The 25,343-nt window shown below is 47.8% G+C and overlaps 1 protein-coding gene across 1 annotated transcript; it reads right to left on the bottom strand.

Moving 5' to 3' along the window:
• Positions 1-16,518: 16,518 nt before the first annotated feature.
• On the bottom strand, positions 16,519-24,086 carry MYMK (myomaker, myoblast fusion factor). Its single transcript, XM_075323007.1, has 5 exons — positions 23,952-24,086; positions 23,289-23,403; positions 17,570-17,718; positions 17,369-17,485; positions 16,519-16,963 (listed from the first exon to the last, which is right to left on the bottom strand). The coding sequence occupies exons 1-5, from the start codon at positions 24,084-24,086 to the stop codon at positions 16,814-16,816; spliced, it is 666 nt and encodes a 221-aa protein (XP_075179122.1). The 3' UTR covers positions 16,519-16,813.
• Between the last annotated feature and the right edge of the window lie 1,257 nt (positions 24,087-25,343).

Below are 25,343 nucleotides of genomic sequence, written 5' to 3'. Positions count from 1 at the left end.
GAGGACGGAGGCGACATGGGGGCCAGGGGTAGACCGGGTCCCTCAGCCGCAACGGCCGGTCCCTCGGGGACACAGGGGCGTGGGTCACTCTCCAGCTCCTCCATCATGGCCTCCATTCCATACACCCGTGCAACTGCAGCTACCTCCTCCACCTCTGCGGTCCACTGCTCCATCAGCCTACAGATCTGGCTCCGGTAGTGACGGCAGATCCCTGCCGTTCGGGCCCTCAGCCATGCCGCTGTCCCGGGCACCGGCTCGGTAGCCTCCGCGTAGCTCGGTGGAGCGGACATTCTTTGCAGGGGTCAGCAGATCGTGGGGTCCCGGCGTCCCTATCTGTATAGCCGCGGCTACATGCGACCAGTCGCCATTTCGTCCTCCTTAGCCTCTTTCCGGCTCCTCCTCTATCGGGGCGGGGTTTTGGCCTTCGCACCTCCACTACTCGAGGAGACGCTCGAGCGGGAACTTTTCGCGCCAAAGATGGCGGCTTCTGAAATCTTCTGCCCGGACACCTCCGGCGGTAACAAGGCGCACCTCTACCCAGCGGCAGAGCGGTAAGATCCTGTTCATGACGCCAAGTTGTCGCGGGCGGAGGAGGGGACGCTGCGCTCTCCCACTGCTCAGGTCCGGCTGCCGCTGCTGCTGCGGCCGCTGCTGCTAGGTGGCTCGAGCGATGGGCCGGATCCCGGGGACTCGAGCGGCGCTCCTCGCCCGTGAGTGAAAAGGGGTTTGGCTTTGGGGATTTATTGTCCGTGACGCCACCTACGGTTGTGGTGATTTTTGGTAATACCACCGCTGCTCTGTATGGGGATCCCGGGAGCGGTGACAGGGAGCAGCAGAGTTGTTAGTTCTCCCCTCCGTGGGTAGGGGTTGGTTGTCCCGGGGCCCAGTGATGGGGTGAAGGATGAGGGATGGCAGGCCAGGTGCGGGGTGTGGTGAGGTGCAGGGTCGCGGGGGCAGCGCTGTGCCGCACGGCACGGTGGTACTCACTCAGCCTGAGACGATGACACAGTTCTCGGTAAAACACACGGACGGCTGCTGTTGCTTTTCCCCGGTAGTTAACGGTGACTGTCTCTTTCCCTGCACCTTGTGTAATGTTGGTAGCGATGGGTTCCCACCGGTAACCCGCTCCCCGACTTGGATATGGGCCGGAGGAGCCCCTCTTTGCCCGCAGGCGCTGGCCCTGAGAAACTGGTGCCTTGGCGGTGGCGGTGTCTCTCTCATACGGTTGGACGGTTGCCTTCAATCGGGACTTAGTTGTTTGGAGACCCGGAGGTCCCCTTCACTGACGGATTTGGCAAATTCACGGCGACTCCTAGCTTTGCCGGGATCCGAAAGGCCCCTGCCAATGGTGCTGGCTTCTCCTTGTGTACCGGTCCGGTACCGCCGGGCCACCACCCGTCCGCGGTCCTTACGATAACTCCGATAGGCCACTCCTGCAGACGGTCACCGCCGTCTGCTAACCTTGCTGTCTCCGTCCGGGGCACACACCCGGACCAACTTCAGGCTCTTTGCTGTCACTTTTCTCCTCTCACTTCCTCCTCCAAACTCTAACTGCCTGTGTTTTCCTTCCTCCAGGACTGTGAACTCCTTGGTGGGTGTAGACCAACCGCCTGGCCCACCCCCTGGTGTGGACATCAGCCCCTGGGGAAGGCAACAAGGATTTCAGGTCTAGCTTAGGTGTGCCTAACCGGGGTGTAGGGTGTGGTGGTGTTATGACCTGTGACCCCTGGCTTGTCCAGGGCGTCACAGTGACCATAACGTCTTGAAGAAGCCTGAGTTATGGGTTGAGCGCAGCTGCCATGTGGTAGCCTCACACATCCCTTTGGTGGCCATAACGTCTGGAAGAAGCCTGACTTATGGGTTGAGGGCAGCTGCCATGTGGTAGCCTCACACATCACTTTGGTGGCCATAACGTCTTAGCCACATCAGTTCCACATATCACTCCGTCCCTTCGCATTTTCTTCTAAGTTCTTTCCCAATATTTTTTTGCTAGTCTCGGGCTTTGCAGGCGCCTCCTGGCCTCATAGCCGGCTTTCTCCTCTACCTGGCCCTGTGCAATGATTTCAGCCCATCTGGTATTGACTGCAGTGAGTTATAGGCGGTGATTATGGAGCATACGTGGCCTCAGACAGAACTGCCAGTAATTTCTCTTTTATTATTATTCAATAGACCAATAAATTTGTTCAGTAACACCATGGAGAGACGTCAGGTGCATGTTTTGCCTCACACAACCCGCCGCCGCTTCCTGGAGGCCTCCGACAAGTCGTTTTTAGTCATTTTGGAGCATTTCATAGATTCCTTCACCTATTTCTTATGAAACCTGGACTCATATGTTGCTCTGGTGAATTCTTGCGCACAGTGACGGAGCTGACACTCATCAGATACATTAACAACGATTGTTAGAGCAGAAAAGCACATAGAGTCGCTCGTCTAGTGTCTCCATAACAGTGCCATCAACATGAATGCCTCCTAGCAGTGCAGACCCAGTGCCTTGTAACAGTGCAGGACTAATGGTACCCTTGTAATGAAGTGTTCCTATAATAGAGCCGTAGTGCCCTGCACCAACATAAGTCAAAGGCAGTGCCGAAACCTGAAGTCTGTGAGCCGCAATGTAAAAACATGCTACATATCTGCCCCGTGTCCTTTCTTGTGCTCCACTTTGCAAGTAGCCCAATGTCCTCCCTTATGATGAGCCTCCTAAGACTACACAAGACTTTCCAGCACACACCTGTGTCTTGGTATTAAGACGTTTAGTTTGTGTACAGCAACCTGTCTGCAACCTCCAAGACGTCTCCTGGCTGCCTGTGGCTTCCAGTACCTCAGTTATCTCTGTGCCTGCGGCTTCCAGTACCTCAGTTATCTCTGTGCCTGCGGCTTCCAGTACCTCAGTTGCCTCTGTGCCTGTGGCTTCCAGTACCTCAGTTATCTCTGTGCCTGTGGCTTCCAGTACCTCAGTTATCTCTGTGCCTGTGGTTCCAGTACCTCAGTTATCTCTGTACCTGTGGCTTCCAGTACCTCAGTTATCTCTGTGCCTGTGGCTTCCAGTACCTCAGTTATCTCTGTGCCTGTGGCTTCCAGTACCTCAGTTATCTCTGTGCCTGTGGCTTCCAGTACCTCAGTTATCTCTGTGCCTGTGGCTTCCAGTACCTCAGTTATCTCTGTGCCTGTGGTTCCAGTACCTCAGTTATCTCTGTGCCTGTGGCTTCCAGTACCTCAGTTATCTCTGTGCCTGTGGTTCCAGTACCTCAGTTATCTCTGTGCCTGTGGCTTCCAGTACCTCAGTTATCTCTGTGCCTGTGGCTTCCAGTACCTCAGTTATCTCTGTGCCTGTGGTTCCAGTACCTCAGTTATCTCTCTGCCTGTGGTTCCAGTACCTCAGTTATCTCTGTGCCTGTGGTTCCTGTACCTCAGTTATCTCTGTGCCTGTGGTTCCTGTACCTCAGTTATCTCTGTGCCTGTGGCTTCCAGTACCTCAGTTATCTCTCTGCCTGTGGTTCCAGTACCTCAGTTATCTCTGTGCCTGTGGTTCCTGTACCTCAGTTATCTCTGTGCCTGTGGCTTCCAGTACCTCAGTTATCTCTGTGCCTGTGGTTCCTGTACCTCAGTTATCTCTGTGCCTGTGGTTCCAGTACCTCAGTTATCTCTGTGCCTGTGGCTTCCAGTACCTCAGTTATCTCTGTGCCTGTGGTTCCAGTACCTCAGTTATCTCTGTGCCTGTGGTTCCAGTACCTCAGTTATCTCTGTGCCTGTGGTTCCAGTACCTCAGTTATCTCTGTGCCTGTGGTTCCTGTACCTCAGTTATCTCTGTGCCTGTGGCTTCCAGTACCTCAGTTATCTCTCTGCCTGTGGTTCCAGTACCTCAGTTATCTCTGTGCCTGTGGTTCCTGTACCTCAGTTATCTCTGTGCCTGTGGCTTCCAGTACCTCAGTTATCTCTGTGCCTGTGGTTCCTGTACCTCAGTTATCTCTGTGCCTGTGGTTCCAGTACCTCAGTTATCTCTGTGTCTGTGGTTCCTGTACCTCAGTTATCTCTGTGCCTGTGGTTCCTGTACCTCAGTTATCTCTATGCCTGTGGTTCCAGTACCTCAGTTATCTCTGTGCCTGTGGCTTCCAGTACCTCAGTTATCTCTGTGCCTGTGGTTCCAGTACCTCAGTTATCTCTGTGTCTGTGGTTCCTGTACCTCAGTTATCTCTGTGCCTGTGGTTCCTATACCTCAGTTATCTCTATGCCTGTGGTTCCAGTACCTCAGTTATCTCTGTGCCTGTGGCTTCCAGTAGCTCAGTTATCTCTGTGCCTGTGGTTCCTGTACCTCAGTTATCTCTGTGCCTGTGGCTTCCCGTACCTCAGTTATCTCTGTGCCTGTGGTTCCAGTACCTCAGTTATCTCTGTGTCTGTGGTTCCTGTACCTCAGTTATCGCTGTGCCTGTGGCTTCCAGGTCCTCAGTTATCTCTGTGCCTGTGGCTTCCAGTACCTCAGTTATCTCTGTGCCTGTGGTTCCTGTACCTCAGTTATCTCTGTGCCTGTGGTTCCTGTACCTCAGTTATCTCTGTGCCTGTGGTTCCAGTACCTCAGTTATCTCTGTGCCTGTGGCTTCCAGTACCTCAGTTATCTCTGTGCCTGTGGCTTCCAGGTCCTCAGTTATCTCTGTGCCTGTGGCTTCCAGTACCTCAGTTATCTCTGTGCCTGTGGTTCCAGTACCTCAGTTATCTCTGTGCCTGTGGCTTCCAGTACCTCAGTTATCTCTGTGCCTGTGGCTTCCAGTACCTCAGTTATCTCTGTGCCTGTGGTTCCAGTACCTCAGTTATCTCTGTGCCTGTGGTTCCAGTACCTCAGTTATCTCTGTGCCTGTGGCTTCCAGTACCTCAGTTATCTCTGTGTCTGTGGTTCCTGTACCTCAGTTATCTCTGTGCCTGTGGTTCCTGTACCTCAGTTATCTCTGTGCCTGTGGTTCCTGTACCTCAGTTATCTCTGTGCCTGTGGCTTCCAGTACCTCAGTTATCTCTGTGCCTTCCAGTACCTCAGTTATCTCTGTGCCTGTGGCTTCCCGTACCTCAGTTATCTCTGTGTCTGTGGCTTCCAGTACCTCAGTTATCTCTGTGCCTGTGGCTTCCAGTACCTCAGTTATCTCTGTGCCTGTGGTTCCAGTACCTCAGTTATCTCTGTGCCTGTGGCTTCCAGTACCTCAGTTATCTCTGTGCCTGTGGCTTCCAGTACCTCAGTTATCTCTGTGCCTGTGGTTCCAGTACCTCAGTTATCTCTGTGCCTGTGGTTCCAGTACCTCAGTTATCTCTGTGCCTGTGGCTTCCAGTACCTCAGTTATTTCTGTGCCTGTGGCTTCCAGTACCTCAGTTATCTCTGTGCCTGTGGTTCCAGTACCTCAGTTATCTCTGTGCCTGTGGCTTCCAGTACCTCAGTTATTTCTGTGCCTGTGGCTTCCAGTACCTCAGTTATCTCTGTGCCTGTGGTTCCAGTACCTCAGTTATCTCTGTGCCTGTGGTTCCAGTACCTCAGTTATCTCTGTGCCTGTGGCTTCCAGTACCTCAGTTATCTCTGTGTCTGTGGTTCCTGTACCTCAGTTATCTCTGTGCCTGTGGTTCCTGTACCTCAGTTATCTCTGTGCCTGTGGTTCCTGTACCTCAGTTATCTCTGTGCCTGTGGCTTCCAGTACCTCAGTTATCTCTGTGCCTTCCAGTACCTCAGTTATCTCTGTGCCTGTGGCTTCCCGTACCTCAGTTATCTCTGTGTCTGTGGCTTCCAGTACCTCAGTTATCTCTGTGCCTGTGGCTTCCAGTACCTCAGTTATCTCTGTGCCTGTGGTTCCAGTACCTCAGTTATCTCTGTGCCTGTGGCTTCCAGTACCTCAGTTATCTCTGTGCCTGCGGCTTCCAGTACCTCAGTTATCTCTGTGCCTATGGTTCCAGTACCTCAGTTATCTCTGTGCCTGTGGCTTCCAGTACCTCAGTTATTTCTGTGCCTGTGGCTTCCAGTACCTCAGTTATCTCTGTGCCTGTGGTTCCAGTACCTCAGTTATCTCTGTGCCTGTGGTTCCAGTACCTCAGTTATCTCTGTGCCTGTGGCTTCCAGTACCTCCGTTATCTCTGTGCCTGTGGCTTCCAGTACCTCCGTTATCTCTGTGCCTGTGGCTTCTAGTACCTTAGTTATCTCTGTGCCTGTGGCTTCCAGTACCTCAGTTATCTCTGTGCCTGTGGCTTCCCGTACCTCAGTTACCTCTGTGCCGGTGGCTTCCAGTACCTCAGTTACCTCTGTGCCTGTGGCTTCCAGTACCTCAGTTATCTCTGTGCCTGTGGCTTCCAGTAGCTCAGTTATCTCTGTGCCTGTGGCTTCCAGTACCTCAGTTATCTCTGTGCCTGTGGCTTCCAGTACTTCAGTTATCTCTGTGCCAGTGGCTTCCAATACCTCAATTTTCTCTGTGACTGTGGCTTCCAGTACCTCAGTTATCTCTGTGACTGTGGCTTCCAGTACCTCAGTTACTTCTGTGCCTGTGGCTTCTAATACCTCAGTTACCTCTGTGCCTGTGGCTTCTAGTACCTCAGTTATCTCTGTGCCGGTGGCTTCCAATACCTTAGTTATCTCTGTGCCTGTGGCTTCCAGTACCTCAGTTATTCTGTGCCTGTGCCTTCCAGTACCTCAGTTGCCTCTGTGCCTGTGGCTTCTAGTACCTTTAGTTATCTCTGTACCTTTGGCTTTCAGGACCTCTGCAACCTGTCTGCCTGTAGATTTCAGTACCTTTGCAACCTGCTTGTGGTCTCCAGGATTTCTCCTGTCTGCTTACGGCTTCCAGTCCCTCAGTAACCTGTCTATTGCAGCTTCCAGTGCCTTAGTTACCTGTCTGCCCTTGGCTTTCAGTACCTCTGCAACTTGTCTGTGATCTCCATGATGTCTCCTGTCTGCTTGCGTCTTCATCATTTACCTTGTGCCTGCATCTTTCAGGACCTCTGCAACTTATCTGTGGTCTTCAAGACATCTCCTGGTTGCTTGTGGCTTCCTGTACCTCAGTCACCTGTCTGCCTGCGGCTTCCAGTACCTCTGCAACCTGCCTGTGATCTCCAGGATGTCTCCTGTCTACTTGTGACTTGCAGTTCCTCAGTTACATTGTGCCTGCAGTTTTCTGTACCTCTGCAGCCTGTCTGTGGTCTTCAGACCTGTCTGGCTGCATCTTTTGGTACTTATCTGTGGTCTTCAAGACGTCTCCTGGTTGCTTGTGGCTTCCTGTACCTCAGTCACCTGTCTGCCTGTGCCATTCAGTACCTCTGCAACCAGTCTGCTGTCTGTGCCATGCGTACCTCACCCATCTACTGCACCGATGCTCGTGTGCCCACCCAGACCTTGGGTTTTGAGGTTTCATCTCACCTTGTGAGCTCCTAACAAAACATCAACAGGGTACATAACTATCAATTACTTTAATACTATTATTAGTTTTCTCATATGGGCCAAAGGGATCTTTTGGCCATGTACCACCCCGTGTCAGCAGCCGGGCTGCTTGGATCCAGATCCGCGGTGGCTCGAGGGGTCTCCGGACCCGGGGGTCCTGCCGCCACTCAAATGAAGGGGGTATTTACAGGGGATGGTGTTTACAGTTCGTGACGCCACCCGTGGTGTGTGGTAATGTGGAGTACCACCGCTGCAGTTGGGAGTACCCGGGGCGATGGAGCGGGGCAGCCAGATGTTGGAATCCTCCACGGGTAGGGGGATGCCCCGGGACTCGGTGATGGGATTGGGGAGTGACGTGGGGAGCGAAGGGGTCACTTTGGTACTCACTCAGTCCATTAAGCTGACACCGACAACTGGATAAACCAAAGTTCTGTACACCGCTGCCGCTGAGGGGAGCTAGTTCGGGTCCTGTCCCCAATGGTGCTGCCTGGTGATCCGTGACCTTCCTCCTGGCACTAAGTTTACTTCTTTGTTGGTCCCGGTAGTGTGGAACTAGTCGGGTCCCGCTCCCCACTATGGCTAAGTGTGGGAGCTTGCTCTCAGGGTTCACGCCTGGGATTTCCTGGACCGTTTTAGTGGAAAGTCCTATCCCCCTTGTTGCGCTAGTACCCCGATTTTGGAGCGGGTGGAGAATGGATCTTGAAGGTTCCGTTCTCGTCGGGTAAATTTTCAGGTTGCCTGAAGATACTCCCTGACCTAGGGTCCACGTACCCCGTCGTGCCCTGGTCCCAGCCCGGTGATAGTGCAAGGCTGTCCGCCTCGACAGTTCCGTGCCTATTGTCACGATACCCTGCGACCGGGGGTCTAGCTCCTCTAGGCCCAGACCACCGTCTGCTACCTAGATGGCTTCCTAGGAGCCCTGCTCCTGACCTCCTCTCTCCTTCACTTCCAAACTCCTTCTCCCTCTTCTGACACTCCTGACCTCCCCTAACCAACCCCCCAAGTGGGCGACCCTATTCCACTCAGGTCAGCCACTGGTGTGTCTGGTGGGTGTGGTGCAGAGTGTACCTAGGATTTTGATTAGCTGATGTAGGCGACACCATGTAGTTGGGGACCCGTAACCAAGAAGGAGGTGGATATTGCACGGGAGGGCAGATTGCACAATACCCTGTGACGGCCTGATAGGCCAGGGGTGTCACAGCCACCTCTAGGCTCCAGGGCTGGCGCAACTGCAACCCCTGCACCCACTAAGTTATGACCCTAGCCACAAGCAGATATCCCCTTAAAGCCAGCCAACGTGCCTTCAGTATAGTGCCATCTGTGGTACTTCATAAAAGTGTCAATTCTTCACTGGACTATCCACAGTCCTCCTATAAAAGTGGCAGCAAATGTAGGAGTGCCATCCATAGTACTTCATAGCAATGTCCACCATCACAATCCCCTTTTTAAGCTAGTGCTCCCAAAAAAGTTCTAGCCATAGGGCAAACAAACATGTCCCTGCCCCCTCCTGGGAAAATTTCACCCCTCGCAAGAAACCCTTTGGGCCACCCTGGAACACTCCCTTTTGGGCAGGATTTATAAACATGACCCTAAAGTCACCAAGGTTCCTGGAGAAGTCCAGGACTGCTGGCAACTATGCACTTTGATCCACTTGGTGGACTAACCACAGTGTCCTCATCCCCTCACATTCAGGACCCATACAGAACTCACGTCAGAAGCACACCCAATGAGACCTGAGCTATACTAACTAATGACTGGAGACTTGTACCCATCACCATTGACCTCATGTTGCTTCTGGATCTCTGTCCCCATTCTTAATATCAAGGGGCTCCAAGCTGTGGTTAGTAAGTCATATGGACTTCATAGAGGGGAATTCAACACTCGAAATCTCCTTCGATGAGCCACGATGGAGACTGACCCTTCACAAACGTCCATCACGTAGCTCCACTGTGGAGGAACTATCTGCCTGTATGAGGCTAACCCGGCAAAATCATCTATTTCCAAGGGGTAGGCTCTAATCAAATTACCTTTAACTTCTCTAATCCTAACAGTTGTGATTGTAGTTAATACAACTGTCCCATCACAGAAGTCTAGGAAGCAGAGATATCTGGAGCTGTTTTTTGGGGGAAGCTGAGATATCTGGAGCTGTTTTTTGGGGGAAGCTGAGATATCTGTATGGAGCTGTTGGGTGGGGGAAGCTGAGATATCTGGATAGAGCTGTTGCGTGGGGGAAGCTGAGATATCTGGATAGAGCTGTTGGGTGGGGGAAGCTGAGATATCTGTATGGAGCTGTTGGGTGGGGGAAGCTGAGATATCTGGATAGAGCTGTTGGGTTGGGGAAGCTGAGATATCTGTATAGAGCTGTTGGGTTGGGGAAGCTCAGATATCTGGATAGAGCTGTTGGGTGGGGGAAGCTGAGATATCTGGATAGAGCTGTTGGGTGGGGGAAGCTGAGATATCTGGATAGAGCTGTTGGGTGGGGGAAGCTGAGATATCTGGATAGAGCTGTTGGGTGGGGGAAGCTGAGATATCTGGATAGAGCTGTTAGGTTGGGGAAGCTGAGATATCTGTATAGAGCTCTTGGGTTGGGGAAGCTGAGATATCTGGATAGAGCTGTTGGGTGGGGGAAGCTGAGATATCTGGATAGAGCTGTTGGGTGGGGGAAGCTGAGATATCTGGATAGAGCTGTTGGGTGGGGGAAGCTGAGATATCTGGAGCTGTTGGGTGGGAGAAGCTGAGATATCTGGATGGAGCTGTTTGGTGGGGCTCAAGATATCTGGACATGTCTAGCGGGGAGCCAAGGGATAGCCGGCAAGGTTCCAGTCTACTTTACTAAACTTAACTTGTGTTTGTGTCGGCTGGGGGGAGTGACACCTACTTAGGTCTTCAGGGGTGCGTCCTCTACCTCATTGCCAGTGACCATCATAGGCGTAGCAGTGCAGCACATCACACTGAAAGATTCTTTGCAACACAACATTTGTCTTTCAAAATTCTGAACAGACATGGCCACTTTCTCTAGATATTCATGTTTTGCTGCCGGCTTACTTTTGGGTACTTTTCCTTATACTACTCCTCGTCCAGCCGAGTCTAGACTCATGTCTTCTCCCGATTCCTCTTCCCGCAGTTGCCCCGGTCCACTTAACGCCCTTGGACAGCTTTCTAGCCTCTCCACCTGTATATGGACCTGCTAGTCGTACACTTGCCCCGACACCCTACTGGTCCCCGGACTCTCCTAAGCCCGTCACAGGGTGAGCTGTAAGCTCCGGACCTCCTGGTTCCACGATGGACTCTGATACAGAGCTCGTCCTCGCTTCAGCAACACATGGCAGAACTGACCGTCTTCCTGGCCTGTCTCGCTAACCAACCCTCTGCTCTCTTACACTACTCCCGTCCTGACTCTAGTTCCCTCAGCAACCAGGATGGATCCACTACATTACACATACTAAAATCCTTTAACACATTGGACAGATTATGCTAAGAAATACATATTATGCAGTAAAATAGTTAAAACTGCCGGTCACTAGAGGGCGCCGACCACTGCACTGCTCCGGCTCTGCTTCATTGCCAACCGTACTCTCCAGGAGCAGCACTTTAACATTTAAACAATATATTGTACTTTTCATTTTATAAGATGCACCCCACATTTAGAGAAAAAAAGGGGGGGATATGGCGTCCGTTTTGTAATCCGGTGCTGTCTTACCAGAGAGGGGGGTGGCAGGGATATTGAAGCGGACAGGAGGCAGGGACGGAGGTGAAGTAGGGCGATTCTGCAGGCGGTGCGACAGGTGTCCTAGATTCTCGCTACAGGCGCTGTGAGGCAGGAGGAGCATCCAGAAACTGTCCACGAAGCGGGCTTCAACAAAATGGTGCCTATAGTCGGCACGTTTACAGATGGCGCTCTTGGCTCAATGACAAGCCGAGATCTCATCTGCGCATGCGCCACCTCCGGGCACCATTTTTTTTATGTCCGCTGCCGGGAGATCAGTGGGCCGGAAGTGGTGCATGCACAGATAAGTTCTTGAGCCGAGAGCTCCATCTGCGCACGCGCCACCACCAGGCGCCATTTTCGTTAAGTCCAGAGGAGGGACTCAATGGGCCAGATGCAGCGCGTGTGCAGATGAGATCTTGAGCCGAGAGCTCCATCTGCGCACGCGCCACCTCCGGGCGCCATTTTCCTTAAGTCCAGAGGAGGGACTCAATGGGCCAGATGCAGCACGTGTGCAGATGAGATCTTGAGCCAAGAGCTCCCGCTGCGCACGCGCCAACTCTATGCGTCATTATTTGAACCCCACACCGCCGACATTTTCAGAAATGGCCCCTGACTCAACGACTGCAGCCCAGCGTCTGCCACGGCCCTCAGTATCTCCCCTGCCTCCTGTGATCCCTCTCCACGACCCCCGGTAAGCTACATTCGGATTATAAGATGCACCCCTCATTTTCCTCCCAAATTTTTGGGAGGAAAAGTGCGTCTTATAATCCGAAAAATACGATATGTACATCGTAGGCTTGGGGTGATCCGACCACCTTCTACACATGGGGAAAATTAGGCTTTCATTTTTCATACATTTGAAGGAGATGTGCCAACAAGACACAAGAATGGATGAATTCTGCACCTGCATCCCCCTCCTCTCCCCTCCAGTCCTGTTTTATACTAGATGCATTTCTGAGGTTCCTGAACATTTAGATCCTGCAGACACGAGAATGGGAACTGGATGGTAAAGAATATGCCACTTTTCATGAATATAGATATATTCGGTTTTTTATATTCCCATGTTCTATTTTATATTTGTTAACCCGATTCGTAGTAACAAGCCATTAATTACATCTCTCAGCGCTGCACGTTACATTGAACATACAATGGATGACCCTGTGGCTTGGCTGCAGCCCACAATAACAGGTTCTGTTCTCAAATTTCGAGCTATTTGGCAACCCGACCGCGCGAATGGATAAAATGAGGGCGGGATGATTGGCAGATGACGGTACACACAGACAAATAATTGTCATCTGTGGACCTGGCTAGCCAGAGAATGATCCGAGCTATTATTTGGCATCGTTGTAGGTACTCAGGGTCTCGGTCTCGTTAGAAAACATTCCGGCTCTTGCCAATATTCTATTACTACATGGACGCTTCACTTCTATATCATAATCACTTATGTCTTTAGAACAGTTAGACAAATTGGAAAGTAAATATATATATTGTTATTCCTGCTTGCTGACCATGAATGGAAACAATGTCCTGATGATACTTGTTCTGCAATACCAGCCACACCCTGTTATTAAGGGTGGCGCTATTTATGGAAAAAAAGCCTGTTTTGTATTCCGACCGCCCCTTTTCTACAATGACAATTGACTGTTTCACTGTGGAAAGTTGTTGGTAGCAGATTTTTCAAAATATTGTATTAAGCTGGTGTGATGTTAGATACTACGAGCAGTATGAATAGAAGGGTAGTCAGACAAGCCGGAATCATAAGCCAGGCGGTAACGTATAAGATTCAGGGAGCAGACAGAGACATGGTCAGGAAGAAGTCCAAGGTCAGAAGCCGGGAGGTAATGTATAAGGGTCAGGGAGCAGACAGAGACATGGTCAGGAAGAAGTCCAAGGTCAGAAGCCGGGAGGTAATGTATAAGGGTCAGGGAGCAGACAGAGACATGGTCAGGAAGTGGTCTGAGGTCAGAAGCCGGGAGGTGACGTATAAGGTCCAGGGAGCAGACCGAGATGTGGGGAGGAAGAGGTCCGAGGTCAGAAGCCAGGAGGTAACATACAAGGTCCAGGGAGCAGACAGAGACGTGGTCAGGAAGAGTTCCGAGGTCAGAAACCGGAAGGTAATGTATAAGGTTCAGGGAGGAGACAGAGATGTGGTCAGGAAGGGGTCTGAGGTCAGAAGGCAAGATCAGAACGTCTATACCACACAGGAGCCAACAGCACACTAAGCAAACTGGAAGTACGACTGGCGAAGTTCAGACAGAGCTAAAGGATGAACCACCACCAATTAGGTGGCATACTCTGTAATACTGGATCGTGACCTCTCCTAAAGGATGGACCACCATTGAATATACAGTGGTGGCATATTCTTGTAATACTGGATCGTAACCTCTCCTAAAGAATGGATCACCACGGATTATGCATTGGTGGCATATTCTTGTAATACTGGATCAAGACCTCTCCTAAAGGATGGACCATCACCGATTATGCAGTGGTGGCATATTCTTGTAATACTGGATCAAGACCTCTCCTAAAGGATGGATCATCACCGATTATGCAGTGGTGGCATATTCTTGTAATACTGGATCGTGACCTCTTCTAAAGGATGGACCATCAACGATTATGCAGTGGTGGCATATTATTGTCATATGGGATCGTGACCTCTCTTAAAGGATGGACAACTACCGATTATGCAGTGGTGGCATATTCTTGCAATACTGGATCGTGACCTCTCTAAAGGATGAACCACCACCGATTATGCAGTGGTGGCATATTCTTGTAATGCTGGATCGTGACCTCTCTAAAGGATGAACAACCACCGATTATGCAGTGGTGGCATATTCTTGTAATACTGGATCGTGACCTCTTCTAAAGGATGGACCATCAACAATTATGCAGTGGTGGCATATTATTGTAGTATGGGATTGTGACCTCTCCTAAAGGATGGACCACCACCGATTATGCAGTGGTGGCATATTCTTGCAATACTGGATCGTGACCTCTCTAAAGGATGAACCACCACCGATTATGCAGTGGTGGCATATTCTTGTAATGCTGGATCGTGACCTCTCCTAAAGGATGGACCACCACAGATTATGCAGTGGTGGCATATTCTTGCAATACTGGATCGTGACCTCTCTAAAGGATGAACCACCACCGATTATGCAGTGGTGGCATATTCTTGTAATACGGGATGCTCAACACATTCCCCCTTTTAATTTGAGAATCCAGTTTGAAAGGGTTAACAATATGTGAGCAGATACCTTCAGCGCAATGTCCTGTCATATTGTTAAGAACCAGATCGGAGATGAGTAATGCGTCTGTGTTGATGTTTACTAAAGCAATCCACAGGACGTGACGAGGAGAGGTCTGAGGAACACTCAAGACAATGAAGAACATTGGGTCTGTAAGATGTCAGAAACCTAAAGTTGGCTTGGTGGGGCTTGTGACATAATGACTTTGGGTGAGAAGTTGGAAAATGTGGTTCTACTACTCCAAGTTGCTGAGAACTATTATTACTGTATTTGTGAAAGTGATAATTGATAGCCCAACCTTCCAACATAATTGACCCGGTAACTACTCGATCTAAAATGGGCTTTGGATTGGAGATTTGGTGCCCAGAAATCCAAGGAAAGTTTTGGTTTCTACTATCAGTAATTCCAGTGATTCGGTCAAGGATGGCATAGCATTGCTGCAACTGCACAGCCGCCCAAAAGCTATAAGGGTCCACTACCACCTCCAAAGCAGGTGGAAGTGTACATTATGATGAGATAATGGCCCATATATTGTTCTTGCACAGGAGCCCTCTTTTGTTTGTTTCCGCACTTGCCATGAGTGGATCTCTACATATGTATGGCTAGGGCTTCACTAACATCTAAATGGACCTAGGACATCCAACCCACAACTCATTGTAGGCCTACACTGATGTTTCAACCATGTTTTATAGAGCCTCCATAGATGGTACCAATGGAATGTTTTAGTTTCCATCATCAGTGATGTCAGATCCACCAAAATGGACCTAGGACAACCAACCCACAATTCTTTCAGCCATGTTTTATAGAGCCTCCATAGATGGTACCAATGGAATGTTTTGGTTTCCATCATCAGTGATGTCAGATCCACCAAAGTGGGAAACCAAGCCATAATTCATTTTAGGCCTAAGCTAACCTTTCAACAATGTTCCTTGGAACCTCCATAAATGACAATCTTGAAAGTGAAGATGAGCTTCTCTACACTGGGTAGAGCTACTTCCTTCACCGAGCCTTGGAGAAGACAGGACTCACCAAGAGAAGACAGGACTCACCACTTACTCCTGTCCATAAGTTATGAGACTCAAAGTGGAAACTTTCACTAATCTCAACAAGACTTGTCATACTTGGAGATAATTGAGAATGGGGAATGTTTCCGACATGTTACATGGGGCCTGTCAAATTCATTGTAGGTCTGCCTGTCTCATGTAGATTTACACAAACTTTGCCAACTGTCATGGCAGCGTTGGGCTCTTTTCAGATTACAGATTCTAACACTCCACCTGATGGTTTCTGTGGTGTCTGGGATCAACACAGGCAGACTTGGGCATCAACCTGCTGTGTGCTGATTCATAGGCAGGCTAGCAAGAGTTAATCTCTGCTGGTCTGCTTGCTCATTTGATCAAATGTTGTGGAGAAGCCTATCACATTTGCTCCTCTCCTATTTATGCTGGTTGAATCCTTCCACCCATGCTAGCTATAGTTTATTCTATATTGGTCTGTGAGGTGTGGTGTCCTAGACTCTCTGGTGAAAGTTGTGATCATTGCTTGGTGCTGTTGTGGAGTTTCTCCTTTTGTTTTCTAGCTTCCTTCCTGCTCTTGTTTTTCCTCTTATTGTCTTTACCTTTGTGTATGTTCTGTGCGACAGAGTTTTGATTTTCCCTTGTCTGTCTTTATCTGTGGGTTTCATCACACTCCTGTCCCACCCTTCCCTAGGGGGAGGGCGAATAAGATCAGGACTGGTCAGGAGAAGAGCCAGAAAGGAGGCTCAGGCCTCTCCACCATTGGGAGTATCCCTGAGGTTAGAGATAGCATAGGAACCCCCAAGCTTGAGGGGCAGCTTTTGAGTCCTGGTTCCCCGCTATCCCTAGTCATCATGACACTAGCCTAACCTTTCCACAATGTTTGTTGAAGCATTCTTGAAAGGACGGGAAGATGAGCTTCTCAGCAGTTGAGAGCTTCTTCCATGACCAAAGCCCCGGCAATGACTGCTGACAGGAGAAGGAAGGACTGAGTCCTTCCCATGCAGTTACTAGTGCTCATGAGGCCTACAGTGAATTACTCGCTGATTTTTGACAAGTCTTGTCGTAATTGGAGATAATGGAGACTGGACCAAGATATAATTATTTTTAATAGACAATAAAAAATATTCTATAAATTATTATCACCCATCTCTATATTCTACACTTCATAACATTATATATATATAAAATTAAAATGTGCAAAAAAAAAAATACAAAAAAGATAAAATCACCAAAATGTCCCTTTTTTTTGCAAAATTTTGTCCAATTTTTTGAGACAAATTTTCCGTGACAAGTTTAGGTGTCTTCTCTGGACAGGATACACTGAAAGCCTTGAGATTCCTTTGGTTCTGTTCACTTTCCAGAGTTTATAGATTCAATTCTTTAGCCACTTGGAAGGTGATCCCTTTGGGATGTGGCTGGACGAATAGCGGGTAGGTCGAAGGCTCTAACACGAACAGCAGCAAAAAGTGGACCAGTTCATTTTGGCCGGATCTCCTCCATTTCCTGCTTTTTTGTTGATTTTTGGAAGTAGGAGGACAAAGGACATGGCCAACGCGCAGTGGTAAAAGCTGTGCACATAGGTGTAGTCCCATTCCTGGAGAGACAAGAAGATGTAAGGATAAGACAAAATTGTACAAAAATGTTTGCGTTAGTGAAAATTTGTTTCGTAAATGGAAACTTTTTGGGTTTGTGCTTTTGTAGGTCACAACAATGAAATACTGAAACCTATTATTTCCGGAAAAAGCCAGAATCCAGGGCAACAGCTTGATGATTACTTAGGTTCCAGAACAAATCCACTTCTAACAAGTGGACAGGAACCGTTGGGGATCTAGAGCCATGTCACCATGATTTGTGGAGCTCCTGAGCAATGGTTCTTCTGTAAAAGGTGGACTATTACATGAAGGACCATTGAACAATGAAAAATACCTAAACCACTTTTTGAGAACCTAAAAGTCATATTTTGTAATTCATAACTCAAAGCATTGGTTGAGGAACCCACCTCGAAGAAGAATCGTAGCATCAAAGCCAGTGCCCCGAAGCAGAACCCTGGTCCTATCTGCTGCGTGTAGACACTTTTATCTGGATAAAGCCCTTTCGTCTCCTTCATTTTCGTCAACTGGAATATAATAAAAAAATTATAAGTAAATTTAAATCTAAAAAATAAAAGACTCAACTTCTACAACCACCATCAAGGACTTACCCATTTAACAGTAATCATCAACACCGCGGTTCCAATAGGCCCAGAGTAGACGCCATAACCCAAGCGATCCTGATATATCCGTACTGCAATGGTGAGGACACCAAACATCACAACTGTAGACCTCTTAGGTTCATCAAAGTCACCCAGTGCTGGAGGAAAAATAATGTCATGGTATCAGGAAGGACAAGAATGTTTCTCTAAAGAACCATGGTCCAAGTATCTCATGTCCCATAGGCAGGTAGCTTGGAGGACTACCATTGTGTAGGATCACTCTAGGGTAATACATTTTTTTGAAACGCAAGTCATGATATAGACTTCATAGGAGCTTGATCATAGTCTAGATCATTAGTCAACGACTTGTGGATCTACAACATCTAAATGGTGACCTAGCTGGATCTATAAATGTAGGGATGGTAGATGTAGGGGTCTTGGGAAGTGGGCTGATATATTGCCTTTATCTTGACCGTATAGATCCTACACTTGTATGACATCACTATACATTGATGAAAACTTCCATAGGTGAGTGAAAATGTAGCTTTTGTATGGCTATGGGGTCTGTATTAAGATTGATCTGAAGGTTTCTGTATTTAGTGGGTCTGGTTTGGGGTCTCTACTTTTTTAGAGGGTCTGGCTTGAGATGTGTATTTCTTTAGAAGGCCTTGGGTCTGTCTTTATATTGGGATCTGGGATATGTGTTTAGGAAGGGTTTTCATCAGTTTAGGAGGTCTAGTTTGGGGTCTGTACTGCTTTAGCAGATCTAATTTGGGGTCTGTACTGCTTTAGGAGGTCTAGTTTGGGGGCTGTACTGCTTTAGGAGGTCTAGTTTGGGAGCTGTACTGCTTTAGGAGGTCTAGTTTGGGGTCTGTACTGCTTTAGGAGGTCTAGTTTAGGGTCTGTACTGCTTTAGGAGGTCTAGTTTGAGGTCTGTACTGCTTTCGGCGGTCTAGTTTGGCGTCTGTAATGCTTTAAGAGGTCTAGTTTGGGGTCTGAACTACTTTAGGAGGTCTAGTTTGGGGTATGCACTGCTATAGGAGGTCTAGTTTGAGAACGCTACTGTTTTAGGAGGTCTGACCTGGGGTGTGTATTAGTTTTGAGGTTTAGATGATCACAATTTTTTATGGGGTCTGTGTTTAGTAGGTCTGATTTGGTAACTGCATTTCTTCAGGATGATGTTTATATAGGTGGTCCAGGATGTGTGTTTGTTCAGAGGCTTTAAGGTCCATATTTACAGTAAATAGGCTCAGAATTTTTTGTGAGGTCTGTATAAAGTGGGTCCAGAGGGGAGGGGGCATCTGTATTTCTATAGGGGGTCTTGTCTGTGGTATGTATTTATATGGTTTGAAGTCTGTATTTTGTTGGGGGTCTAGTGGAGGGATTAGTATCTGGGGTATTTGTTAGTTTCTATTATTCAAGGGTCTGAACATTTGTCGGAGCCTGTCTTTTGATAAAGTGTCTTATCTGTGGTCAATGGTTAAGGGTCGGGTTCGGAGTCTGTATTTCATTAGGTAGTCTGGGCTCGCTATCGAGACATTTTTTGGTCTGTGATCTGTATTTTTTAGGGGTTGTTGTCATGGATGTGTCACGGCCGGCTGACAATCCAGTGGCAGCGAGTGTTAGAAAATCCCAGAGATTGGCAGCATGTGTTGTTATCTGACAGTTCCCTGTTTCTGCAGCAGCGGACTCTATAACCCTGGGAAACTGTCAGTTTTTTCTTCTCAGTTGCCAACCCCTGACTTCCTTTATAAACCTCCCCCTGGGGTGGTTTGGGTGCAGTTTATAGTTGTTCCTGGCTGTGGTCTGCAGTGGTCGTCTCCTCTTTTTGCTCCAGAGACTTCTGTGGTTGCTGCTCCTAAAATAAGTGTTTGACTTTTGCTATCTACCTGGACTCAGGTGGTAGCATATGTAAATCCCCTGTATTACTTCCTTTTGTCTCCCTTAGTGTTAGTGGTGTGGACAAGCGCTCATACCCTCCATCCTTACTTAGGGCTCATATCAGGGTTTGCTTAGGGCGAGGTATCCAGCTCGGCGACAGGTGTGGAACCTGTATAGGGTCCCCTTCTCTTTGTATTGTAATGTACGGTCAGTATTCAGGGGTTGTAACATGGAGTCTGTATTCAGGGGTTGTAATATGGAGTCTGTATTCAGGGGTTGTAATATGAAGTCTGTATTCAGGGGTTGTAACATGGAGTCTGTATTCAGGGGTTGTAATATGAAGTCTGTATTCAGGGGTTGTAATATGAAGTCTGTATTCAGGGGTTGTAATATGAAGTCTGTATTCAGGGGTTGTAATATGGGGGTCTGTATTTAGAGGTTGTAATATGGAGTCTGTATTTAGGGGTTGTAATATGGGGTCTGTATTTAGAGGTTGTAATATGGGGTCTGTATTTAGGGGTTGTAATAAGGGGTCTGTATTCAGGGGTTGTAATATGAGGTCTGTATTTAGGGGTTGTAATATGGGGTCTGTATTTAGGGGTTGTAATATGAGGTCTGTATTTAGGGGTTGTAATATGGGGTCTGTATTCAGGGGTTGTAATATGGGGTCTGTATTTAGAGGTTGTAATATGGGGTCTGTATTTAGGGGTTGTAATATGGGGTCTGTATTCAGGGGTTGTAATATGGGGTCTGTATTCAGGGGTTGTAATATGGGGTCTGTATTTAGGGGTTGTAATATGGGGTCTGTATTCAGAGGTTGTAATATGGGGTCTGTATTCAGGGGTTGTAATATGGGGTCTGTATTCAGGGGTTGTAATATGGGGTCTGTATTCAGGGGTAGTAATATCGGGTCTGTATTCAGGGGTTGTAATATGGGGTCTGTATTCAGGGGTTGTAATATGGGGTCTGTATTTAGGGGTTGTAATATGAGGTCTGTATTCAGGGGTTGTAATATGGAGTCTGTATTCAGGGGTTGTAATATGGGGTCTGTATTTAGGGGTTGTAATATGGAGTCTGTATTTAGGGGTTGTAATATGGGGTCTGTATTTAGGGGTTGTAATATGGAGTCTGTATTTAGGGGTTGTAATATGGGGTCTGTATTTAGGGGTTGTAATATGAGGTCTGTATTTAGGGGTTGTAATATGGAGTCTGTATTTAGGGGTTGTAATATGGGGTCTGTATTTAGGGGTTGTAATATGGGGTCTGTATTCAGGGGTTGTAATATGGAGTCTGTATTCAGGGGTTGTAATATGGGGTCTGTATTCAGGGGTTGTAATATGGGGTCTGTATTCAGGGGTTGTAATATGGGGTCTGTATTCAGGGGTTGTAATATGGGGTCTGTATTCAGGGGTTGTAATATGGGGTCTGTATTTAGGGGTTGTAATATGGGGTCTGTATTTAGAGGTTGTAATATGGGGTCTGTATCTAGGGGTTGTAATATGGGGTCTGTATTTAGGGGTTGTAATATGGGGTCTGTATTTAGGGGTTGTAATATGGGGTCTGTATTTAGGGGTTGTAATATGGGGTCTGTATTTAGGGGTTGTAATATGGGGTCTGTATTTAGGGGTTGTAATATGGGGTCTGTATTCAGGGGTAGTAATATCGGGTCTGTATTCAGGGGTTGTAATATGGGGTCTGTATTTAGGGGTTGTAATATGAAGTCTGTATTCAGGGGTTGTAACATGGAGTCTGTATTCAGGGGTTGTAATATGGAGTCTGTATTCAGGGGTTGTAATATGGAGTCTGTATTCAGGGGTTGTAATATGGGGTCTGTATTTAGGGGTTGTAATATGAGGTCTGTATTCAGGGGTTGTAATATGGGGTCTGTATTTAGAGGTTGTAATATGGGGTCTGTATTTAGGGGTTGTAATATGGGGTCTCTATTTAGAGGTTGTAATATGGGGTCTGTATTCAGGGGTTGTAATATGGGGTCTGTATTTAGAGGTTGTAATATGGGGTCTGTATTTAGGGGTTGTAATATGGGGTCTGTATTTAGGGGTTGTAATATGGGGTCTGTATTCAGGGGTAGTAATATCGGGTCTGTATTCAGGGGTTGTAATATGGGGTCTGTATTTAGGGGTTGTAATATGAGGTCTGTATTCAGGGGTTGTAATATGGGGTCTGTATTTAGAGGTTGTAATATGGGGTCTGTATTCAGGGGTTGTAATATGGGGTCTGTATTTAGGGGTTGTAATATGAGGTCTGTATTCAGGGGTTGTAATATGGGGTCTGTATTTAGAGGTTGTAATATGGGGTCTGTATTTAGGGGTTGTAATATGGGGTCTCTATTTAGAGGTTGTAATATGGGGTCTGTATTCAGGGGTTGTAATATGGGGTCTGTATTTAGAGGTTGTAATATGGGGTCTGTATTTAGGGGTTGTAATATGGGGTCTCTATTTAGAGGTTGTAATATGGGGTCTGTATTCAGGGGTTGTAATATGGGGTCTCTATTTAGGGGTTGTAATATGGGGTCTGTATTTAGGGGTTGTAATATGGGGGTCTGTATTTAGGGGTTGTAATATGGGGGTCTGTATTTAGGGGTTGTAATATGGGGTCTGTATTTAGGGGTTGTAATATGGGGTCTGTATTCAGGGGTTGTAATATGAGGTCTGTATTTAGGGGTTGTAATATGGGGTCTGTATTTAGGGGTTGTAATATGGGGGTCTGTATTTAGGGGTTGTAATATGGGGGTCTGTATTTAGGGGTTGTAATATGGGGTCTGTATTTAGGGGTTGTAATATGGGGTCTGTATTTAGGGGTTGTAATATGGGGTCTGTATTTAGGGGTTGTAATATGGGGTCTGTATTTAGGGGTTGTAATATGGGGTCTGTATCTAGGGGTTGTAATATGGGGTCTGTATTTAGGGGTTGTAATATGGAGTCTGTATTTAGGGGTTGTAATATGGGGTCTGTATTTAGGGGTTGTAATATGGGGTCTGTATTTAGGGGTTGTAATATGAGGTCTGTATTCAGGGGTTGTAATATGGGGTCTGTATTTAGGGGTTGTAATATGAGGTCTGTATTTAGGGGTTGTAATATGGGGTCTGTATTTAGGGGTTGTAATATGGGGTCTGTATTTAGGGGTTGTAATATGGGGTCTGTATTTAGGGGTTGTAATATGGGGTCTGTATTTAGGGGTTGTAATATGGGGTCTGTATCTAGGGGTTGTAATATGGGGTCTGTATTTAGGGGTTGTAATATGAGGTCTGTATTTAGGGGTTGTAATATGGGGTCTGTATTTAGGGGTTGTAATATGGGGTCTGTATTTAGGGGTTGTAATAAGGGGTCTGTATTTAGGGGTTGTAATATGGGGTCTGTATTTAGGGGTTGTAATAAGGGGTCTGTATTTAGGGGTTGTAATATGGGGTCTGTATTTAGGGGTTGTAATATGGGGTCTGTATTTAGGGGTTGTAATATGGGGTCTGTATTTAGGGGTTGTAATATGGGGTCTGTATTTAGGGGTTGTAATATGGGGTCTGTATTTAGGGGTTGTAATATGGGGTCTGTATTTAGGGGTTCTTTTCTGGGATCTGTATTTATTTGATGGTCTATATTTATTGGTTTATTTGCTGGGTATAGTCTGGGGTCTGTATTTGTTTAGAGGGTCTGGGGTCTGTATTTAGAGGGTCTGGGGTCTGTATAATTTTGGGGTGTGATGAAGGGGGTCTTATGTTGTAGGTTAGGGGGTGTCCTGTATAAATAGTGAGAACAATCTTTTCACGATTTTGATTTGTTAAATGTTGGCAAGTTTCAAAGAGCCCCCCCAAAATGTTGCTGGGAAAGCTTACCTATCAGTGACACCCACATGGACACCGCCGTCCCATAGATACTGAAGTATTCCAGGAGATCATATCCCATGAAACATATAAAGGACAGGCCGGGACCTTCACAGGCGTGGAACATCTGCAAAGACAAGAGAGGCAGGCGGTCAGGGTGGTAACAGCTGGTCCTTGCCTATGAAGACAGCAGGCACGGTGCATGGACCACAGCTGACGCACAGCACATGTTTAAAGGGACTGATGGATATTGTGCTCCGGGACCTGTGACAACTGTTCTGCGGTGCCCTATAATCCCCCGCACAAAGAGCAGAGCTTTCATGGTTCATAATGCACTTTTGCAAATAACAGTATTGCTACTGAAAAAAAAAAAGATTTTCTCCCCATAGACTTCAATGCAAAACCAGAACCACATCTGGGGAATTCTACTGTATAAAACATACCGCAGAGAGCAAAATACTGCAAATATATGAACATAACACATTGGGAAATCTAACTGTCTAGATCCTTCTCTCCCAAGACATCATTTATCATGGGAGAGTCTGGGGTCCCCCAAACCCGATATTGGAGGGTCTAGCTGACTATAGTCTAGTGTATACTGACAACCCCACTAAGAACATATCTAATTGGATGATTTGTATAAAGCAAAGAAAGGTGCAAAATTAAGTGACTTACCGCAATGAAGAACATAGTGAAGAAGTAGACCATTGCTTCCATGTGGAACTTCCTTTTGGCTGCTATGCTGATGGTTGGCACAAAGGCAAGGCTGCTAACAGTGGGCAACAAGAGCTTTGCCACTATGGAGCCCATTTGAGGATGGACTTCAGGAGGACTTCTGGTAGACTGCGAAAAGACTGTTGAAAGACTGATGATGGACTGCTAGAAGACAGCCGGTGAACTGCAGAAGGACATCTGGAGGAGGACTGCCAGAGGACCTTTGGTGAAGGATGGCTAGAAGACTTCTGGAAGATTGGAGGACGTCTGGTGGAGGACTGCTAGAAGACGGCTGGAGGACTTCTGGTGGAGGATTTCAGGAGGACCTTTGGTGGAGGACAGGTATAAGACTGCTGGAGGACCTTTGGTGGAGGACAGCTAGAAGACTGCTGAAAGATTGCAGGAGGACGTCTGGTAGAGGACTGCTAGAAGACGTCTGGTGGAGGACTTCTAGAGGACTGCAGGAGGACTTCTAGTGTAAGATGGCTAAAAGACTGCCCATAGATTGCAGGAGGACTTGTGGTGGAGGATGGCTGGAGGACTGCAGGAGTACCTTTGATGGAGGATGGCTAAAACACTGCAGGAGGTCTTTTGGTGGAGGACTGCTAGAAGACTGCTGGAGGACTGCAGAAGGTCTTGTGGCGGAGGACGGCTAGAAGTCTGCTGGAGGACTTGTGGTGAAGGACTGATAGAAGACAGCTCGAGGAATGCAGGAGTACTTGAGGTGGAGGACTGCTAGAAGACTGCTGGAGGACTTTTGGTGGACTCTTAGAAGACTTGTGGTGCAGGACAGCTAGAAGACTGCCTGTAGACTGCAGGAAGTCTTGTGGTGAAGGACTTTTGGTGGAGGACTGCTAGAAGACTGCTTGTAGACTGCAGGTGGTCTTGTGGTGAAGGACTTGTGGTGGAGGACGGCTAGAAAAGTGCTGGAAGACTGCAGGAGAACTTCTGGTGGACTCTTAGGAGACTTGTGGTTGAGGATGGCTAGAAGACTGTCTGTAGACTGCAGGAGAACTTCTGGTGGACTCTTAGGAGACTTGTGGTGGAGGACGGCTAGAAGACTGTCTGTAGACTGCAGGAGAACTTCTGGTGGACTCTTAGGAGACTTGTGGTGGAGGATGGCTAGAAGACTGTCTGTAGACTGCAGGAGAACTTCTGGTGGACTCCTAGGAGACTTGTGGTGGAGGACGGCTAGAAGACTGTCTGTAGACTGCAGGAGAACTTCTGGTGGACTCTTAGGAGACTTGTGGTGGAGGACGGCTAGAAGACTGTCTGTAGACTGCAGGAGAACTTCTGGTGGACTCTTAGGAGACTTGTGGTGGAGGACGGCTAGAAGACTGTCTGTAGACTGCA

The sequence above is a fragment of the Anomaloglossus baeobatrachus genome, chromosome 9, assembly GCF_048569485.1.
Source record: "Anomaloglossus baeobatrachus isolate aAnoBae1 chromosome 9, aAnoBae1.hap1, whole genome shotgun sequence".
Lineage (NCBI taxonomy): Eukaryota > Metazoa > Chordata > Amphibia > Anura > Aromobatidae > Anomaloglossus > Anomaloglossus baeobatrachus.
Note: the sequence above shows the minus strand (reverse complement) of the source record. Positions and strands in the feature narration are given on the sequence as shown.

Bases quoted from the DNA above. Each gene is read 5' to 3' on its own strand.
- MYMK (XM_075323007.1), bottom strand. From the start codon at position 24,086: ATGGGCTCCATAGTGGCAAAGCTCTTGTTGCCCACTGTTAGCAGCCTT. The intron at 17,719-23,288 runs GTAAGCTTTCCC...TTTTTCCTCCAG, and splicing joins CATGTGGGTGTCACTGATAG to CACTGGGTGACTTTGATGAA. The intron at 16,964-17,368 runs GTGGGTTCCTCA...TTGTCTCTCCAG, and splicing joins TGCTACGATTCTTCTTCGAG to GAATGGGACTACACCTATGT.